This window comes from Syzygium oleosum, unplaced genomic scaffold, assembly GCF_021117445.2.
Source record: "Syzygium oleosum isolate NSW1041296 unplaced genomic scaffold, Sole_v2.1 Sole_v2.07, whole genome shotgun sequence".
Lineage (NCBI taxonomy): Eukaryota > Viridiplantae > Streptophyta > Magnoliopsida > Myrtales > Myrtaceae > Syzygium > Syzygium oleosum.
In genome coordinates this window covers 501,544-520,822 of record NW_026607491.1, presented here as the reverse complement: position 1 = coordinate 520,822, position 19,279 = coordinate 501,544, and the positions used below count along the sequence as shown (strand labels likewise).

General features: G+C 41.1%; 2 protein-coding genes and 1 pseudogene across 2 annotated transcripts; 1 reads left to right on the top strand and 2 right to left on the bottom strand.

The window, feature by feature from the left end:
• Positions 1-1,623: 1,623 nt before the first annotated feature.
• Positions 1,624-3,959, bottom strand: LOC130138597 (uncharacterized). Its single transcript, XM_056313061.1, has 2 exons — positions 1,938-3,959; positions 1,624-1,845 (listed from the first exon to the last, which is right to left on the bottom strand). The coding sequence occupies exons 1-2, from the start codon at positions 3,957-3,959 to the stop codon at positions 1,624-1,626; spliced, it is 2,244 nt and encodes a 747-aa protein (XP_056169036.1).
• A 3,841-nt stretch (positions 3,960-7,800) lies between these two features.
• LOC115665769 (uncharacterized) lies at positions 7,801-9,755 on the top strand. The gene is made up of 3 exons (XM_056313060.1): positions 7,801-8,005; positions 8,380-8,720; positions 9,120-9,755. The coding sequence occupies exons 1-3, from the start codon at positions 7,801-7,803 to the stop codon at positions 9,753-9,755; spliced, it is 1,182 nt and encodes a 393-aa protein (XP_056169035.1).
• Positions 9,756-12,883: 3,128 nt separating this feature from the next.
• Positions 12,884-18,665, bottom strand: LOC130138596 (uncharacterized; annotated as a pseudogene).
• Positions 18,666-19,279: the final 614 nt, after the last annotated feature.

Sequence of the window (19,279 nt, the reverse complement as noted above, 5' to 3'; positions counted from 1 at the left end):
TAACTTTGCCAGTCGTTAGCCAACTAAATATTCCAACCGGTCAAGAGCATTTTCATCTAAAGACAATTTTAATTTTAAATTATTTTTTTATTCCGGCTAAATATTCCGGCCAATCAAGGGTGAGGCGACCCTCGCCCAGATTTGGTGAGGGCCTCGCCAGATTGACAAGATCGGAGTTTGATCTTTTGATGGCTATTGACACAACGGTGGTTGTGTCCGCAAATTCTTGTGTGGCGATTACTCTTGCAGGTAGAGTTGGTGTCTTGATAAAGTCTATGGTTACAGTCAAATTCAAGTGTAGCTTGGACTTGGAAGATCTCTATGGCACTTGAGCCCATGAGGGGCCGTGGGAGAGTAGCAGTTATCAGGTTCTAGCGAAGCGATTGTGACTTGACTTAAATATTGAATCAAGGTCGAGATTGTTAAAATATATATTGAATTTGAGCCCTTGATTGAAACATGATCTAATAGTGCGCGAAAATGCAACCTGTTGTGCGACTCTCGTACGTGACATGCTAAAAGAGTCTAAGACTAATTTTGCTAACAAAACAAGAAAACCACTTTCCTCGTTTAATTTAGAAGTCAGCCACAAGATTTTCTAATTTAGTTGGAAATATATTTTTATATTCAATCTTTGGTTTTGGTCTTCATGTCGCTGGCTAGGAAGCACGGACACTCTCCGGGGATTTTCGTATCGTGTCGAACACGTGTCGGACACCGACACTCTTTATTTATTTATTTATGGTTTCGAATCAAATTAATTTGATTGAAATAATCATAAAAATGATCATTTTTTATGTATATATAAAAATATAAATTAAATATACAACGTGTCCCAACGTATCGGATTTCTCTATTTTTTGAGAAATGACGTGTTAGTGTATCGTATCGTGTCGTGTTGTGTCGCGTGACAGTGCTACTTAGGTCGCTAGTACATAGTGGTGTGTCTTGCATGCGCAATAGTTGGGCCCTAAAGGTACGGCTTATTCGTGAACTACACCTTGAATCAATTTGAGGGCATTGAAGTGTTTGGGTTGACTTGAGGGTAGTTATAATCTCCATCGTATCGCTTGATTTACGATGGAATTATGTGCTACCCTCTTCGTGGAGTAGACCGCATAGACCGAATAATGTAAATTCAACGTCCGATTTATTTCCCTTTTTGTGTTTATTTTATTGTTCGATTGCGTATTTTTCGACACATCTTGCTCTTATAGTAAATTCAGCTTAGTCATAATATGTCTTTATAAGACGAGGTGACCGACATTCAATAATTTCTTACTTAAAAATGTTACTTTATATTAACGTACAACATTAAACTTGCGATCCGAATTTTAAATCAGATCGGATGTAATTTGTGCGAGCTTCTCTCATTTGGTTCACAGAAGTGTACGGATATTATAGAAATTGAACAGCTGGAGTTTACAGGGAAGGACACTTCTTTTTATTTTTTTTTTCAGGAAGGACGTTGTGCAGGCAGAGCAAATCAGCAGCACGCTTATTAGTACAAGAAGAAGCTAAACAAAGGGGTAAAAAAGGATTGGTAAAATCCCCCAGCAATTAGATTTTCAATGGAATTTGCGGGTAGGAGCCCTCATCCTTTGCGGACTTGGCAGCTTACCCTCAATTATTTCCAATCAGTCGGTCTTCCTGTGGAGACTCGACGAATCGGAAATGTTGATTGAGGCCAAGCTGTGCCATCAATAGCCAAACCAAGGTGACAAGTTCTCCTCCTTTACTCAGTTGTTGAGCATAATTGTAAGGTCGGCAATGACTCGCCGCATACCCCAGCAATTCCACCCACACTTCACTCGTGATCTTCCACCTTTTTTCCTTCTCAATATTCTGCAATACCCTAGCGAGAGCACACGCTTTAGGAAGCACAGATCTGATTACCCTCAAGTATTTTCGAGCAATCGGTCCGTCTCTGGAGGCACGGCCACTCGCAAATGTCGATAGAAGCCAAGCTGTGCCATCAATAGCCAAACCAAGGTGACAAGTTCTCCTCCTTTACTCAGTTGTTGAGCATAATTGTAAGGTCGGCAATGGATCGCAGCATACCCCAGCAATTCCACCCACACTTCACTCATGATCTTCCACCTCTTTTCCTTCTCAATATCCCGCAGCAATACCCTAGCGAGAGCACGCGCATCAGTAAGCACAGATTTGATTGTCTCTTTACTCCGTGGATCTGGCTCCACTTTTGAATCAACAGAGAGGAGACTTTGGGACACACTTTCCTTTGTTATCTTCGTTTTGCTCCCATCAGAGAGATTTTTGCTGATGAAGGTGTCCATCTCATCACGAGTGTACCGGAACCTTATTTCGCCATACCCACCCACTGCAGACATCATATCAGGTTGTTTGATCATAAGATGAAGCATGTAATCCGACAAGACCTTACTGTTTCGACGATCAGTGTTAAAGTTGGTACTTTCATCTGTGTCGGTATTGTAACAGAGCTCGGTGGCAACGTGCCACAGTAGAAGGCTCTCATCATAGTCGACATCACTGACGAATGGAAGCAAGTTTGTGCAATCTTGCTCTGTTTCAGAATGCTCCAGAGCCCATCTACCTCGAGCAGCACATATTTCCTTGAAGTTACTGAAATCAGTTACATCTGACACCTTCCGTTTCATCTCCTTAAAAATCAGTTCACCTAATTTGTCGCTGTATGGTTTTCGTCGTCCATACTTCAAGTCATCAAACAATTCCCCGAGAGACATGCAATGAAGGAGTTTCTCAATCCATTTTGGCCACCTTCTCAGCCGAGAATCTATCAAATTGTACTGGAAGATTGATCTAGACCACCTAGCATGTAGTATATGCAATGCAAATGGTGACCTTTCGGATTTGAATTTGAGGAGGAACTTCTCGAAGGTGCTTCCTATACGATGTTTTTTGAATCTCCCTAAAAGTGCAATTGTCCAGTCAGAGCAAATGAGCCTACCAAGAGCTACAAATTCCAGGCCAACAGCTCCAAGGAGCAAGGCGTATGTAATCCGTACATCATATTCGTGAAAACCATGCTTGTTCAGGACATAGAAAAGTGCAAAAGCAGTAACGACGGAACCAATTGAGATAGCTCGGAAAAGGTACCCTGTTGGACAGTGAACCAGGGCAGCCTTGGTATAAAGAACATCATAAAAGAAGTTGAGCTCAGCCTCAATGACCCGAAAAGCATCCTTTGCGGTTATCCCACTGAAAAGTATCCAGCTATTGTTCATTTGACCGAAGTGGAAGGGGAGTTCTACAAGGATGCCTTTGAAGGTTGTGAAGTAAAAAAATGCGGTTTTTATCACTGTTCCGTCGTCCAAATCGGTTTTATTTTGCCCTCCAGCATCTCGGGATTCGATATTGGGCTCCGACATCATCTCTATCGGAGGATCGTTCTCCCGCGTAGCATCAAGAGACGGGAGCAGGGAACCACGGAATTTACTGAAGCTGGCAAGATACAGAGCACGTGTTCGCTCTATATATTTTATGGTTCCTCCAATAAACACGAGGATGGTCGGGACAATTAGCTTGTTGCTGGGGAGGGATTGGTAAAACACATAGCATGCGGTGCCCAGCTGGAATAAGAGATTAAGCAAGTGCCTACCCCACAGCTCATTATCCTCGAGCGCGAAAGCGGTTATGGTGTCGGGTCCTCCGAGGTGTAGCAGCAGAAATGGAGCCCAAAATGCCAAAAGGTCGCCATATGCATTGGCCTCGGAATCTGAAGTACCACCAACGATTTGGACTTTGGCAATGAGTCCGAAGGCATAGACAGCGACCGAGTCGGCAACCAGGTAAGCCGACCACATGAGAATCGCGAACCACCTGTTTGACCACCTCTTTCGCATGGGTGCAAAAAAGATGAGAAAGACTTGCAGAGATAGGCTCGCGAGGATCGCCCCTCGGAGATTGAGTTTCATCCATAAATTCTTGGCCTCTGCAAGAATGTTCGTGTTTCCCATTCGATCCTCACTTTCTCCCCAGATCCTGGAATAAAATCTTTTAGTCAGCATGAGTATTACCTCCTAGGAAGCACGAACACTCTCCGTGGGCCTTCGTGTCGGTGTTGGACGCACGTCCACGCGCAACCGACACATGGTCAATGCTCTGCACAAGCCAGCGACACACGAGTCCAGCATCCCGACACGCCCGGGTCAATTTTAAACATCTCCAATAAATTAGAGATCAAAATGTAAATTCATCATGGGCTCTTTTTTTAATTATTGGTTTATTTATGGATTCAAATCAAATTAATTTAATTGAAATAACTATAAAAGTGATAATTTATCATGTATATATAAAAATATACATTTGATATATAACGTGTCCCGACGTGTCGGAATTCTCTATTTTTTTGAGAAATGACGTGTCAACGTGTCGTGTCATGTCGTGGTGTCGGTGCTACTTAGAGTATTACAATAAGGCAACAATGATTGAATAGATATGCAAGCCGGAGGATATAATAACAGAAAAGGTGACTACTGAGGGCAGAGAGTCGACAATACCTTGAAATTTATTTACGATTCGATAGGAATGGATGTCTTGCTTCACGCTACGAGTGTCGAGCAATGCGTAGTTATAAAGGAGTTAGAAGAGACAGGACTCAACCTGAGGTCAGTATGGAGCAGGAGGACTCGGCGAGAAACTTGTGGAGAACGCATGCTAAAAGCATGAAAACCAGTGCGCTTTAGCCCTTGTTAGTGACGTACATTCTATTCTTTATCACACTTTGGCATTTCTTCTTTTATCTTTAACTTCTCTTCTCATTCAAGCATCGTCATCGCACCCATCACTGTCCAGCATCCCTCAGGAGATGATCTACCAGTTTGAAGTGTCGAGATCGAGAGAGAGAGAGAGTTCTTTTGTCATCTGGTGCTTCTTGCCTTCGAGCTTTAATGCTGTTTGATTCCAATTTTAGCTTTAACCTCATTCACATATCTCTCTTTTTCATTGTCTTGCAGGTTCTATTCTTTCCTGATCAATAAGAGCAAAAGCGAAGTCTCACAACAAACAAGAGGCCTCACAACTACTCTTCAGACATGGACAACACATTAGCTTAAAGCATCACCCGATGGACAGAGTTATTACAGTTCAGAACATCATCCAACCTCAATGTAGTAGCTTCATTCCTTCGTGACAAATGTGCAAATTAATTGCATCAAAGCAAATCGGACACAAGCTCAGAACTTCAGACAGCGAGCAACCAGATACCAAACCAAATCACAAATTCGATGCAATGCAAATCCTGTCCCTAACCTTCTGCACTAAACCTGATCAACAACAAAGAGAAATTTGAAAAATCACGATGAACACTGTTTGCGCATGACACCGAGCATGGAATTGGAGGCATTGAAGAACACCATTGGAAAAATCTAAGATCCATTAGGCTAGGCCATTTATAGCTGATGTTTCAGCTATGGGCATTGTATGGGTCACTCATGTGAGCGTTACCTTGTCGAGAGTAGTCCAGCACCGATAAGATCTGTCATGGATAAACTTAAAATCTCGCGTATAGTGTTTATTGCTGCAAAGCCATCATTAGCATTGGGAAGAAGATTTCCCGCTTCTCTGCTATTGTAATGTTGCCCGGCGTGTTAGATCATCTGTTTCTTGTATGGCCAAGACAAAGCTTTATCAATAATTCTATTGTTAACATGTTGCGGCCTTTGCTTGGTCTTTTCCATTCAGAGCCTGGAATTGGTTTGTGGAAGCGGAAAGCTGATGCAGCTTTCTGTTTGTATATTAGTCTACTCGTTTCGATTATATCGTGTATTATAATCTGACCATTTGATTAACTTTAAGGCGGTCTTTCTAACTTGTACAAGATGAAGTCTTTCTTTGAGGAGATTCTCGATGCAATTCCCGACTCTATGTTGGATGCACCTATTGCGGAGGCTCCGTCCGGTTCAGAAAGCCCTTTCACTAAGATAAAAAGATGTGCTGCCTCCTTCATACAAGGAAAGAGAACAAGAGGCGTTATATGCATAATCATCATTCTAATACCAAAGTCGACAGAAAAAGGAGAGAGATTAGTTAGATAGTTCATCTGTTGCCACTGTTTTGGAAGGTGGTCTGTCTGCACTGTCATCTGCTGTCCCATTTGTGATCGATTACTGTATAATCAGACAAATGGTCATGGCTATCTTGTCTGTATCACCTGGTGTTTGCAATTTTTACATTGGTTTTGTTGTTTCTGAAAGTAATGATGAGGTTCTTAAGACAATTAGTCTCATCTTCTCCCCACACTTGCCAAAAGTAGGTCAACGCAGCAGCTGTGATTATGTTTAGCCGTGGAGATATGATTCAGTAGAGTCTGTGTGAGGGCTACCGAATTCGCAAGAACCATCCTCTCTTTTGGTTGATTCGCGAGACAAAAGAAGTATCATCCTAAAGAAGTCATGAGCGACTTCAAACTTCATCGCGCGATCGTGTATTTCCGAGCGAATAAGCTGATGGGCCTTAACCTAATGCAATCAGCTGACGAAGCTGGTCGATATCGTTCCCCTTCTTTTTTCGCACTATTGCAGACCCGACGAGGGTGTTGGAATAGAATCAAAAGATAAAAAGATGGACCATAGCGAGAAGCTAAGAAGGATATCTATTGCCTTTCATTAGAGAAGTGGAAAGGCCATCTACTTGTTTGTCTGATTCAACGTGTAATTTTGATTTGAGCCGAAAATAGTTATCTTTAAACTTTCTAAACATATGGTGGGTATTGGTGGATGAACATATACATCCTTTATCACCTTAACTTTTCAAATGGGATGAGATCGACTATCGTTTAGAAGTATAGCATGATTATGACATCAAACATGAATTATATACAAAAATAGGAGTCACGCTTGCATTACATAAATAGAAAAAAAAAATAAAGGAAAAACAGAGGTGTTATCACTTACAAGGGAAAACGTAGCAAATCGGGTTCATTAGATAAATCTTGTGGAAAATCAATTGTCTTCTTTCTGCAAGGAAAAGATCACACACTTTTCCCGTAGGAAAAAAAATTCTACAAATTCTGAAATAGATGTGTCCTTTTTCTTTAAAAAAAAGAAATTGGGTCTACTTAATTTCTTTGTAAAATAAGAAAAATTCAATTTGATGAGAATAAGAAAAGTTCGTACTTACGATTGAAAAGCGCTAGCAATTCGAGATAAACTAAGATATTTCATGCACCGATGAATATTATTTACAAGCAAACCCACTTATCTCCACTATCTAACCTTTTTTTTGTTTTACCAGAGTTAATCTAGCAAATTAATTAGAAATTCCTTAAAAAACACTTGTGATTATTGTTAGGTTTATCACCATCATAAAGATACTTTTACACATTTACCGTCGTACTTTCTTGTCGATTCAGAAGGGGAATGTGAGGGATTTATTGGGTTTCATCAATGGAGCATGGATTATTAGAACGTGTCCGTCTTATCGTTTCATAAATGAGATTAGCAACTAGAAATTGAAATTGGTATTTGTCGAATTGATTCGAAAGGAAAAGGAAATTTTTTATTAATTTACTGGATTAACTATGGTAAAAAAAAAAAGGAGGTTCATGGAAGATTTTCCCGAGGGGATATTACGATTAACTTTTTTTTTTCCTAAAGTGTCAGATTTTCATATTTCCATCGTAATTTTGTAAAGTAAATTAGTTTTTCAGCCAAAATAATGTATATAAGATCTTCCCGATTTTTGTATATGGGGGACCATTGAGAAATCTGAGATCACTAGACGTCGATCGCACGCTCCCCTCCTCCTCCTCCGCCGAGCGATTTCCCATCGCTTCCCAGTTTGAAGAATCCATCCATCATGGGCTCGATCGTCGCCGGAGAAGACGACACCGACTGGAGCGGCGTCGCGACGAGCTGGACCGTCTCAGCCGGCAATCTTGCCGACTCGGTGACCGTCGAGTCGTCTCTTTCTCCGATCGACGACGGCGCGGTCGGCTCAGCTCCGAGAGCTCCTCTCCTCCTGCGCCCTCCCTCGCCCAATCGCGGCCCCTGCGAGATCACTGGTAAGCTCTTTCCGGCTCACTCTTAGCTTCCCGAGTGCTGGTGTGTGGGTTCTATCGTTTTCGCGTAGTGAATTAGTAATTAGTCACGACTATGAGACGAGATGCAGTCGCTCGGTCGCGGTGTTTCTCCAAGTTTCATCTTTTATTGCGTTTGAATTATATTCTTTTGTCCTTGATTTGAAGCACACGAGTCAGACCATCGATTAGCGGCTTAAGTAGCTTTCGAACGATTCGTGTTAATGTGATGTAGTGGTGGTTTATGTGTCCTTTTCACCTCGACCGCCCGATCATTACTTGCTTAAGCCTCGAAGAAGAATTGTTTCAGTGCCTTAGTTGCGGTTATGAGTGACAAAAAATTCGTTTGCTGGCTGCAGTTAGTTTCGCTCAGCGACACGAGGTGCGCCAAGTTTATGTCCGAAGCACTGCTCGAGTTTACGAGATATACTACGCCCCCAAGCAGCGGGCGGGCAATGAGTATCTCTGTACGGTTCGATGCGGCATTGTCGTTAGGGACGAAGTTTCTGGCAGGGATGTTCCTCGAGCAGCTAATCTCGCTTCTCGTGGGGACTCTATGGATGAGTTTGCCGACGAAAGATCCAAAAATGAGATTAATTTGAATGCTGGTGAAGACGATTGGGTTGAAGTGAAGGCGCCCAGTACTTCATTTGAAACTAATACAAATGTCGCTACATCTTTGAAGTCCTCTATCAAAATGGTAATAGACCCGCTCTCTTGCGTATGTAGATGTAGCTTCTTTTCCTTTCCTTATTTCATTGTCTCATATCCTATAGTTGATTCTGAGCTATGAGTGTGTCGTATTTGTTGAGACCTCAAGGTAATTCACGGTTGTTACATTGCACGGTAGGTAAGACATAGGTAGGACCTGAAGGTGCTTGGGGTGCTTATTAGATTGTAAATGGATCCAAATTTGGAAATAGGACGCAGCTTTAAATTTGAAAACGGAAAGGAACATGAAACAATAGAAGGAATGTTGTCAGCATATTAAAGGAAGAGTTGGCTCGACTTGCTTAATTTAGATATCACTGTTGAAGACAATCACAATTTTATTTTGTCCTTTGCTCTTCTTTTCTGATGCTGGTTAAATCCTGTTCAGGATTTTTACGAGGCAACAGCTGAGATTACCGATGCAGACCCCTGCACATCTCTCACGATTCGTATGCTCTCAGTTCAAAGTGGAGATTGTGTATATATAGACGAAATCTATGTGTTTGCTGAACCTGTTGAATCTAACTTTGAAGATGAGGACAGGCAATTGGGAACTACAGCTGGAACTTCGCTTATGGCTATGCTTGTGCCTAGCCTCCTGCAGTTATCTAAAACGAGAATGGCTGGTCAAGTACAGGATAAGGATGCTCATGATGTGAGGGATATCCAGAAGTGCCCACCTGCTGGTTCAGAGACAACAGAACCCAATCTGAGTTCGAAAGTAACTGTAACGGCCGATGTTGCAAATAGAGATGGACATGCTACTGGCATTTTTGATACTCAGCATATGGATAGGGTTATTTCTGAACCAGCTCAGGAAACTGTACGAGAAACAGATACTAATAGGCAGCAGGATGATTCTTTCAGTCGCTTTGAAAATGTCCTAGAACAGCTTGTTTCTCGAGTTAGCAGAATAGAAAGTTTCTTCTTGAGATTTGAAGAAAATATGATTAAGCCAATTAGCAGCATCGAAGCGAGGCTGCAACTTATTTTTGTCCCTTGCTCTTCTTGTTCATTTGATTGAAGCTGAAGGGGAGTTCCACAAGGAGGCCTTTGAAGGTTGTGAACTAAAAAAATGCGGTTTTTATCACTTCTCTGTCTTCCAAATCGGTTTTATTTTGCTCTCCAGCATCTAGGGATTCGATATTGGGCTTCCACTTGTCGCGACCTCCCCGAACCGGCCCCGCCGCCTAAGGTGGTTTGGTTAATGGATTACTAGGTTAAACCTAACTCGAGCTCTCCCAAGCTCATACCAATTCGCGACTTAAGCTGAAGTTATTAACATGGAAATCAATTTCACCTAGGAGTCGCCACTAATAAGTTTTTGGTGGGTCGATTAGGCACCCAAGTGAAACACGGGAGAAATGTTTCACTTCTACGAACCAGAGATTCAATGGGTACGGGGACTTGATTACACTAGCGATCTACTAGTGCCCTTTCGGTACCTAAACTTGATTACTTGCGAATTAACGTACCAGGCAGCCTATCGAAAAAACTAAGATTCCGTCTAACCATGCTAAAAATAGAAAATGACAACCAATAAATTAAAGGTGCGCAACCAAATAATCACAAAGAAAACAAGCAACCAGCGACCTAGCATCGTCTCTAAAAAAGAAAAGGCAATCAAAAGCCCTAAAGTAAAGCCCTCATGCTTATCCGATTTTTGAGAATTTTTTAGAGGGTGTTTTTTTCTCATTTTTTCATTTTTTTTTGAGTTTTTTTAAACCTAAAATCTAGTGAAATTAAGCCCAAAACTGATTTCTGAACATCTCCTAATTTTCTGATTTCTTTTTCTGGAATTTTTTTGAATTTTTTAATATTTTTGAATTTTCTGAATTTTTAAATGTTTTTTAATGTTTTTCAGACTTTTTAATATTTTTTTGGATTTTTAAACATTTTCGAGTTTTTTTGGAATTTTTAATATTTTTTAATATTTTAATATTCTTTTTGAATTTTGAATTTCTTTTTAATGTTTTAATATTTTTAATAATATAATAATTCCGGATCGGGTCCCCTGACCCGATCCGCCCGACACATGACCCGGGATCCCCCCACTCCTTTTCTATTTTTTCTATTCCATTCTTTTGATTTTCCTTTTTTCTTTTGTCTTTTTCTTTTTTTTTATTTTTCTTTTTACTCTTCTCCCCCTTTCATGCCCATGCACGTGAACTTCTTCATATTGTTCACTACCGAAACTTCTTCTTCTGCCGAGTCCACGCCATGACCACTTCTCGGCCTCCGACCGACGGCGCGTGCCACGAACGCTGATGACCGACATCGGGTTCTCACTCTCACCGCCGACCGCTACACCCACCGAACCGTCGGCTAATTCCGGCCACAGAACGACACCAGCGACTAAAACTCATTCTCCCACCACCAAGCTCACGGCCACAAGAAAAACATTAAGCCTAAACAACCAGATGCACACAATATAGAATAGAAAATAGTGAACTGACGGTGGCGGCCTCCGACCGTAGGCATCATCAGCGATGAAGAACTTTCCGACGGAGGGGAGATGCAAACACGGCCAACTCGGACGATGTGCGAATCGCAACAAAACACCAGAAAAACACGAAGTCAGTATTGATTCGACGAATACGAGTACTAAATAAGCACAAAAACCGAGTTCTAGACACCGATTCCACAAAGAATCATCCGGACTTCCATTGAGACATTTCATCAAACATGTGGTATCCAAGTTGAAATATACACTCTTTAGTGAGATCCGATACGATTTCTAGCTTTAGACATGATATATACAACTCTAAACGCCCATATATCACGAAAAATTCTTCTCGGTTTACCCAAAAACGTTCGGAACTTTCAGACCCAAATTCGGTGCTCAGAGCTTCTAATATCTCATTCAAGCATTTCGACGAACAGTTAGCATGCGACTAAGGACGCGAGGTCCGAATCTGATTTTGGCGTGATTCTTGGCCTAACATGGTACTTACATACCCAAGTCGTCATTATACACTACGATCCGACTTCGGTATCACACGATTGGGTCACGACACCACTTAGTGAACTTGGTACGTGAGACTACCAAGATGCAGGGGAAAGAAAAGGGCAAGTAAGTACCTGGTTCAGTCACCGAGTTCCAGGTCAGTCGGGTTAGTATTTCCGGCGCGTGAAAATGCTCCTGATGATCGCCAACCTTCTTGCAATGAAGGGTTCTTCGTTGGTTTCTCAGCTCGGTTGTGAGGAGCTCCGATGGCCAAAAATGAGAGAACGATTGACTCGGGTGTTCGCGGGCTCTTAGTGCACGGTGGAGGGGACTCGACGGCGATTGGGGCGATCCTCCGACGAATGAGCGCAGCTTCGTCTTCTCCGATTCCCCTCAAGATCTCTCTCGGTCTCTCCTCTCACTTTTTGCTCTTCTTTTTTTCTCGGTCCCTCTCCCGCTCTCTATTCCCTCCTTTTTCCGAGCTCTCCCCCTCCTTTAAGCTCCTCAAGCTTTTTCCTCCCTGTTCTCTCTCCAGTCAAACTTTCTCTTGACTCTCCCTTTGGATGTGCAGACTGTGGTTTTTCCTTTGTCGTGTGTCTGCGGATGGAGACCAAAGAGAGAGAAAGAAACGCCTCCCTCTCAGTCCATGAAAGAGCTCCCCCTTTTGTCTTTTCCTTCCTTTTGCTTCTCTTCTGTGCGCGTGCAGAGGGAGTGCTGTCCTTGGTGAAAAGCTCCTCTTTTGTCTTCTCTCTCGGAACTCTCTCCCTCGGAACTCTGCCTCCTCTGTGCCTTTGCCCCCTGCTCTGGCTTCTGCATTCTGCTTCTGCGTCTCTGCTTTTCTTCTGGCTTCTGTCCGCTGCGTTCTTCCCTTCCCCAGGTCAGCTCAGAATGGGTCAAAGAGGAAAAGGGGAGTGGGCCAGCGTTGAATAACGCTGGTCCATCTTTCTGTCTCTTTCTTTTTTTTTTCTTTTTATAATAATCTTTTATAATAAATTAATTTTTTTTACAAAAATTTAACTAATTATTTTTTCTTTTTTTTTGAAAATAAACAATGGAAATATGTTCTAATATACCCTATTAATGCAAATACACCTATTGTTTACATGCCATGCAATTTAAAGAAAATATTTTTGGTTTAGGGGTTAAAAAATTAAACCCTAATTTTTATGCGATAAAACCCTAAATGAATAGGCAAAATTTAGGTGTCAACACCGCTTCATCTCTATCGGAGCATGGCTATTCCGCCGAGCATCAACAGACAGAAACAGGGAACCACGGAATTTACTGAAGCTGGCAAGATACAGAGCACGTGTCCGCTCTATATATTTTATGGTTCCACCAATAAATACGAGGATGGTCGGGACAATTAGCTTGTTACTGGGGAGGGATTGGTAAAACAAATAGCATGCCGTGCCTAGCTGGAATAAGAGATTAAGCAAGTGCCTCCGCCACAGCTCATTATCCTCGAGCGCGAAAGCGGTTTTGGTGTCGGGTCCTCCGAGGTGTAGCAGCAGAAATGGAGCCCAAAATGCCAAAAGGTCGCCATATGCGTCGACTTCGGAGTTTGAAGTACAACCGTTGAATTGGGTTTTGGCAATGAGTCCAAAGGCATAGACAGCAACCGAGTCGGCAACCAAGTAAGCCGACCACATGAGAGTCACGAACCACCAGCTTGAACACCTCTTTCGCATGGGTGCAAAAAAGATGAGAAAGACTTGCAGAGATAGGCTCGTAAGTATCGCCCCTCGGAGATTGAGTTTCATCCGTAAATTCTTGGCCTCTGCAATAATTTTCGTGTTTCCCATTCGATCCTCACTCTCTCCCCAGATCCTGGAAGGAAATCTTTTAGTCAGCATGAGTATTACCTCCTCCGAAGCACGGACACTCTCCGTAAGCCTTCGTGTCGGTGTCGGATGCGCGTCCACACGCAACCGACACGTGGTTAACATGTGTCTGACATCCAACACGTGGTCAACGCTTCGGACATGCCGGCGACACGCGAGTCCAGCATCCCGACACGCCCAGGTCAATTTTAAACATTTTCAATAAATTAGGGATCAAAATGTAAATTCATTCGAGGCTTATTGATTTATTTGCATATTCGAATCAAATTAATTTAATTGAAATAATCATAAAAGTGATAATTTATCATGTATTTATGAAAAATATACGTTTAATATATAAAATATCCCAACGTGTCGGAATTCTCTATCTTTTGATAAATGACGTGTCGATGTGTTATGTCGTGTCGCGTCGCGTGTCGATGTTGCTTAGAGTATAACAATAAGGCAATAATGATTGAATAGATATGCAAGTCGGAGAATATAATAACAGAAAACGTGACAATTGAGGAGGGCAGAGAGTCGATAATACCTTGAAATCTATATACGATCCGATAGGAACGGACGTCTTGCTACATGCAACCGAGTGTCAAGTAATGCATAGTTATAAAGGAGTTAGAAGTGATAGGACTCAAGCTGATGCTAGTCTGGAACAGGAGGACTCGGCGAGAAACTCGTGGAATGTATATTAAAAGCATGAAAACCAAAGCGCTTGGGCTCTTGTTATTGATGTACATTCTATTCTTTATCACACTTAGGCATTTCTTCTTTGATGGAGAGAGAGAGAGTTCTTTTGTCATCTGGTGCTTCTTGCCTTCGAGCTTTAACGCTGTTTGATTCCAATTTTAGCTTTAGTCTCATTCACATTTCTCTCTTTTTCATTGTCTTGCAGGTTCTATTCTTTCCTGATCAATAAGAGCAAAAGCCAAGTCTTACAACAAACAGGAGGCCTCACAACTACTCTTCAGAGTTATTCCAGCAAATTAATTAGAAATTCCTTACGAAAAAAAAACTAGAAGTGGTTATTGTTCGGTCTCTCGTCAGTGTAAAAATATTTCTACACATTCGCCATCTTGCTGATTCAGGAGAGATGTGAACAATTTATTGGGTTTCCGTTAGAGATGCTGGGATTATTTGAAAAGATAAGAAATTGGAAATTGTAATCGCTATGTGTTGGATTGGTTTGAAGGAAAAGGAACAGTTTAATTAAATTTACTGGATTAACTATGGTAAAAATAATAAAATGAGGAGGTTCACGGAAGATTTTTCCATCGTAAATTTTACCGAAATTTATGATTTTCATATACGGCGCTCCCCTCCTGCCCCCTTCCTTCCGTCTTCCTTCCCCGACTATTCCATCCAGATTGATCGAAATCACGGCCGCCACCGAGTGATTTCCATCGCTTCCCAGTTTGAAGAATCAACCACGGGATCCATCATCATCGGAGAAGACACCGATTGGAATGGCGTCGCGGTGACCAGCTGGACCATCTCAGCCGGCCATCTCGCCGACTCGGTTAAAGAATTGGACAAGATATTGTTTTACTATTATTTCTTACATGTATTTAAAGTACAAGTAGCTGAATGTGTATGGAAAGACATCAGTTAGAATAACTGTAATACAATAACTTTCCTAGCTACAGCCTTTATACATGGAGAGATAAAATCCTCTATACAAAGAAAGATAAAATGAATTTGTCATCTTTGGAAACTCTCACAACACTTGCCAATAATACAAGAATTGCTTGACCGATATTGATTTGATTGAGAACAATTTTTGGAATTGCTTTGGTGTCGACGGATATTTTCTCCAATATCGGTGACCATCGAATCGCCTCTTTCTCCCGTAGATGATGGCATGGTCGGTTCAGCTCCTAAAACTCCTCTCCTTCTCCAAATTTGGGAATATGATGCAGCGTTTTAACTTTGAGAAAAGGAAATGAGCAGAAAGCAATGGAAGGAATGTTGTCAGCATGTCAAAGGAAGAGTTGGCTCGACTTTCTTAAATTAGATATCTAGTGTTGAGGACAATCACGGGTTTATTTTTCTCCTTTGCGCTTCTTTTCTGATGCTGGTTAAATCCTAATTTTACGAGGCAACAGCAGAGATTACCGATTCAAGACCCCTACACATCTCTCACGATTCGTCTGCTGCTCTAAGTTCATAGTGGAGATTGCGTGTGTATAGGACTAGAGCTCTCTGGGTGATGTTAGTGATGTACAGTCTATTCTTTCTCACACTTTAGCGTTTTTTCTTTATCTTTAAACTCTCTTCTCATTCAAGTATTGTCATTGCACCTGTCACTACCCAGCATCCCTCAGGAGATGATCTACCAGTTTGAAGTTAGAGAGAGAGTCGTCTTTTGTCATCTGGGGCTTCTTGCTTTCGATCTTTAAAGCTGTTTGTTTCCAATTGTAGCTTTAGCCTCATTCACATTTCTCTCTTTTTCATTGTCTCGCAGGTTCTATTCTTTCCTGATGAATAAGAGCTAAAGCCAAGTCTTACAACAAACAAGAGGCCTCACAACTACTCTTCAGACATTGACAACTCGTTATCTTAAATCATCACACGATGGATAGAGTTAAGACAGTTCAAAACATCATCCAACCTCAATGTAGTAGCTTCATTCCTTCACGACAAATGTGCAAATTGTTGGTCGAAAAAAAAACGACACCCAAGATTATCATAGCTAGAATCTAGAACACATTCATCGAGTGAAAGAGATTTGTGCATCTGATTTGGAATCTATCGTTCTTGATGCGGAATAGCGACGATCCTCTCTATTACCATTTGTATCACTAGCTCAATGAAACTGCCTCTTGGAGGTTAGAGGAGAGACTTGAGCTCTATTTATAGAGTTTTAAGCCAGGCCCTCTCATCACGGGCCGGACCTTACTCAGCTCACACTAACCAGTCCCATATTACACTATTTAAGAAACTTTATATCTTACCTTATTAGACCAACTCCATAAAACAGTAAATTACAATATCAATTAATGTAACCCACATTAGAAAAACTCTTACACAAATTAGTCGCATGAAAGAAAATCGAACACTAGTTCAGAACTTCATATGGCGAGCAACCAGGATACCAAACCAAAGCACAAATTCGATGCAATGCAAATTCGGTCCCTAATCTTCTGCACTAAACCTGATCAACAACAAACAAAAATTTGTAAATTAAAGGCATGAAAATCAGAGCACTTTGGCTGTTGTCTGGGATGTATGTACGTTCTATTCTTTATCACACTTTGGCCTCTCTTCTTTATCTTTAACCTCTCTTCTCATTCAAGTATCATCATCACACCAGTCACTGACTAGCATACCTGATGATCTACCAGTTTGAAGTCGAGATCGAGATCAAGAGAGAGAGAGTTCTTTTGTCATCTGGTGCTTCTTGCCTTCAAGCTTTAACGCTGTTTGATTCCAATTTTTGCTTTAACCTCATTCACATTTCTCTCTTTTTCATTGTCTTGCAGGTTCTATTCTTTCCTTATCAATAAGAGCAAAAGCCAAGTCTGACAACTAACAAGAGTCCTCACAACTACTCTTTAGGCAAGGACAACATATTATCTTAAAGCATCACACGACGGACAGAGTTAATACAGTTCAGAACATGATCAAACCTCAATGTAGTAGCTACATTCCTTCGCGACAAATGTGCAAATGAATCGCATGAAAGAAAATCGAACACTAGTTCAGAACTTCAGACGGCGAGCAACCAGGATACCAAACCAAAGCACAAATTCGATGCATGCAAATCCAGTCCCAAACCTTCTACACTAAACCTGATCAACAACAAAGAGAAATTTGAAAAAATCACAACGAACACTGTTCACGCATGACACTGGACCTGGAATTAAAGGCATCGAAGAACATTATTGGAAAAATTTAATATCCATACGTGTAGGCCATTTATCGCTGATGTTTCAGCTATGGGCATTGTATAGGTCACCTAGAGGAAATTCGATGTTTAATTTGAATTACGACTGCTTTGCATCGAGCCTTCCTTATAAGATTAGAGTTAAGGTTGTGGGAGCGCCACTACGAAGCACTAGCTTTGCTAGGCTGGGGCTATGGTGGCTTCATCCAATACGAGTGTGAACTATTGCAAAAGGGATGCCTTTGCGGACCAAAAGCAATATTAATTGCACAAATATTTAATTATTTACAGTTTCTCGACTACAATTGTTTGCCTCCTTTTTGGACTCGGTTCACTTGTTTTCAAGGGCATTTCACCAAAGATGACTAACTGCTGTATAAGTTTTGTAAAGTCTGATTTTGCTCATTTGGCGACATTACAAACCCAAAGTTCTTTGCACTATGGTTTTCAGTAAAATCATAACCTTTAAGTGAGCTGTCCTGATGCCTTTATGTCTAACTTTATGGTGCTTGATTACTCTACAGGTGATTTTATTTATAAGGTTTCTTCTCTCTCACCAACGAGACATTTCATTATACTTTCTCATAAGACACTTCTCGATGGCATTAGCCCTGCTAACAATCGTCGGATTCCAAAGTTCTTTGTTTTCTTTTTTCTTTCTTCTTCTTTTTAATCTTGTTTGTTATTTTCGTTCGGAGAATTTTCTTAAATGGTTTAATTATGGTGCTTGGGAAACAGTACAGTATGTTCAGCTTATCATATAATGCAACTTCTAAGCAATCTGTTATGAATGTGGAAATTGGTTTACGTACTTCACATTCCCAATGGAAAGTTTGATTTGTAATTGTGTTTCTATCCGCGTCTGTATCGAAGGCGTAGTGGAGCTGAGTTGAGTTGACACAGACTATTAATTTAATTCAACCCGTATTGAATAATAGAGACTTGATCAATTATCTTATGAAAGATGAGTCTCCGCTCAGTCAAGCCCGAACACGAGCTTGAGCTCAAACTAAAGTTTTATAAACACAATATAATTGATAATTTGTTATGTTTAAATGTCTTGCGATGAAAACAGTACAAAAGTTTAATTACGAAATTAGGCTCAGGAGCCACTTGAGTTAAAAAATTGAACTCAAGCTGACTCAACGTAATTATCTAGCAGTTCAAACTTAATCGAAATCGAACTACTTAAGCTGACCTTGAGTAGCTCATGGATAGATTGAGATCTTCATTTGGTGATACTTTGGCTGGGGAAACTGCCATTTTGTCTTGAGTTTGTGTAATCATCTGATTGGTAAAACTTTTTAGCACCATCATTTGAAATGACATTCGTGACTCACCAATTTTTCATGGATATTTGTGTATACAGGTGAATGCGGCATTGCTGGAAGGAGCTCACGGTGTAATTGCTGGACGCGCTGCTGCCTGTAACTTTTATAGGTCCATCCATGCCTCCACATAGTTAGCAGCTACGGCTTTATCAAATTCTTATGTATTGGTGCTTCCAGTTCTGCATTAATTGCTTCTGTTAGTTTCGCCATCTATCTTTGAAATTTGAGGGCCATACTGCAACAGGATGAATAATCCAAGGGAATGTTGATGGTATTGAAGAAAGGTATTACTTTCTTTTATGATATAAAATGCAACGATGTAGATCAAACTTGATTAGATCTTTAGCTAAGTCGAGCGGTGCCCGCTTTGTGGTTGCAAAACTTGTTCAGAGATTTGAAATTGGTTGTAAATTTTAACAGCCCATGGCAGACTTTGGCGTACGTAGATAGCGCTATTTATGGTGTTCCAAGCAGCGGTATCACGCGCCGTTAGGTATAGTTGTACATGTGGCTGGATATTATTATTTGCTTAGTCCCTGCCTCCTG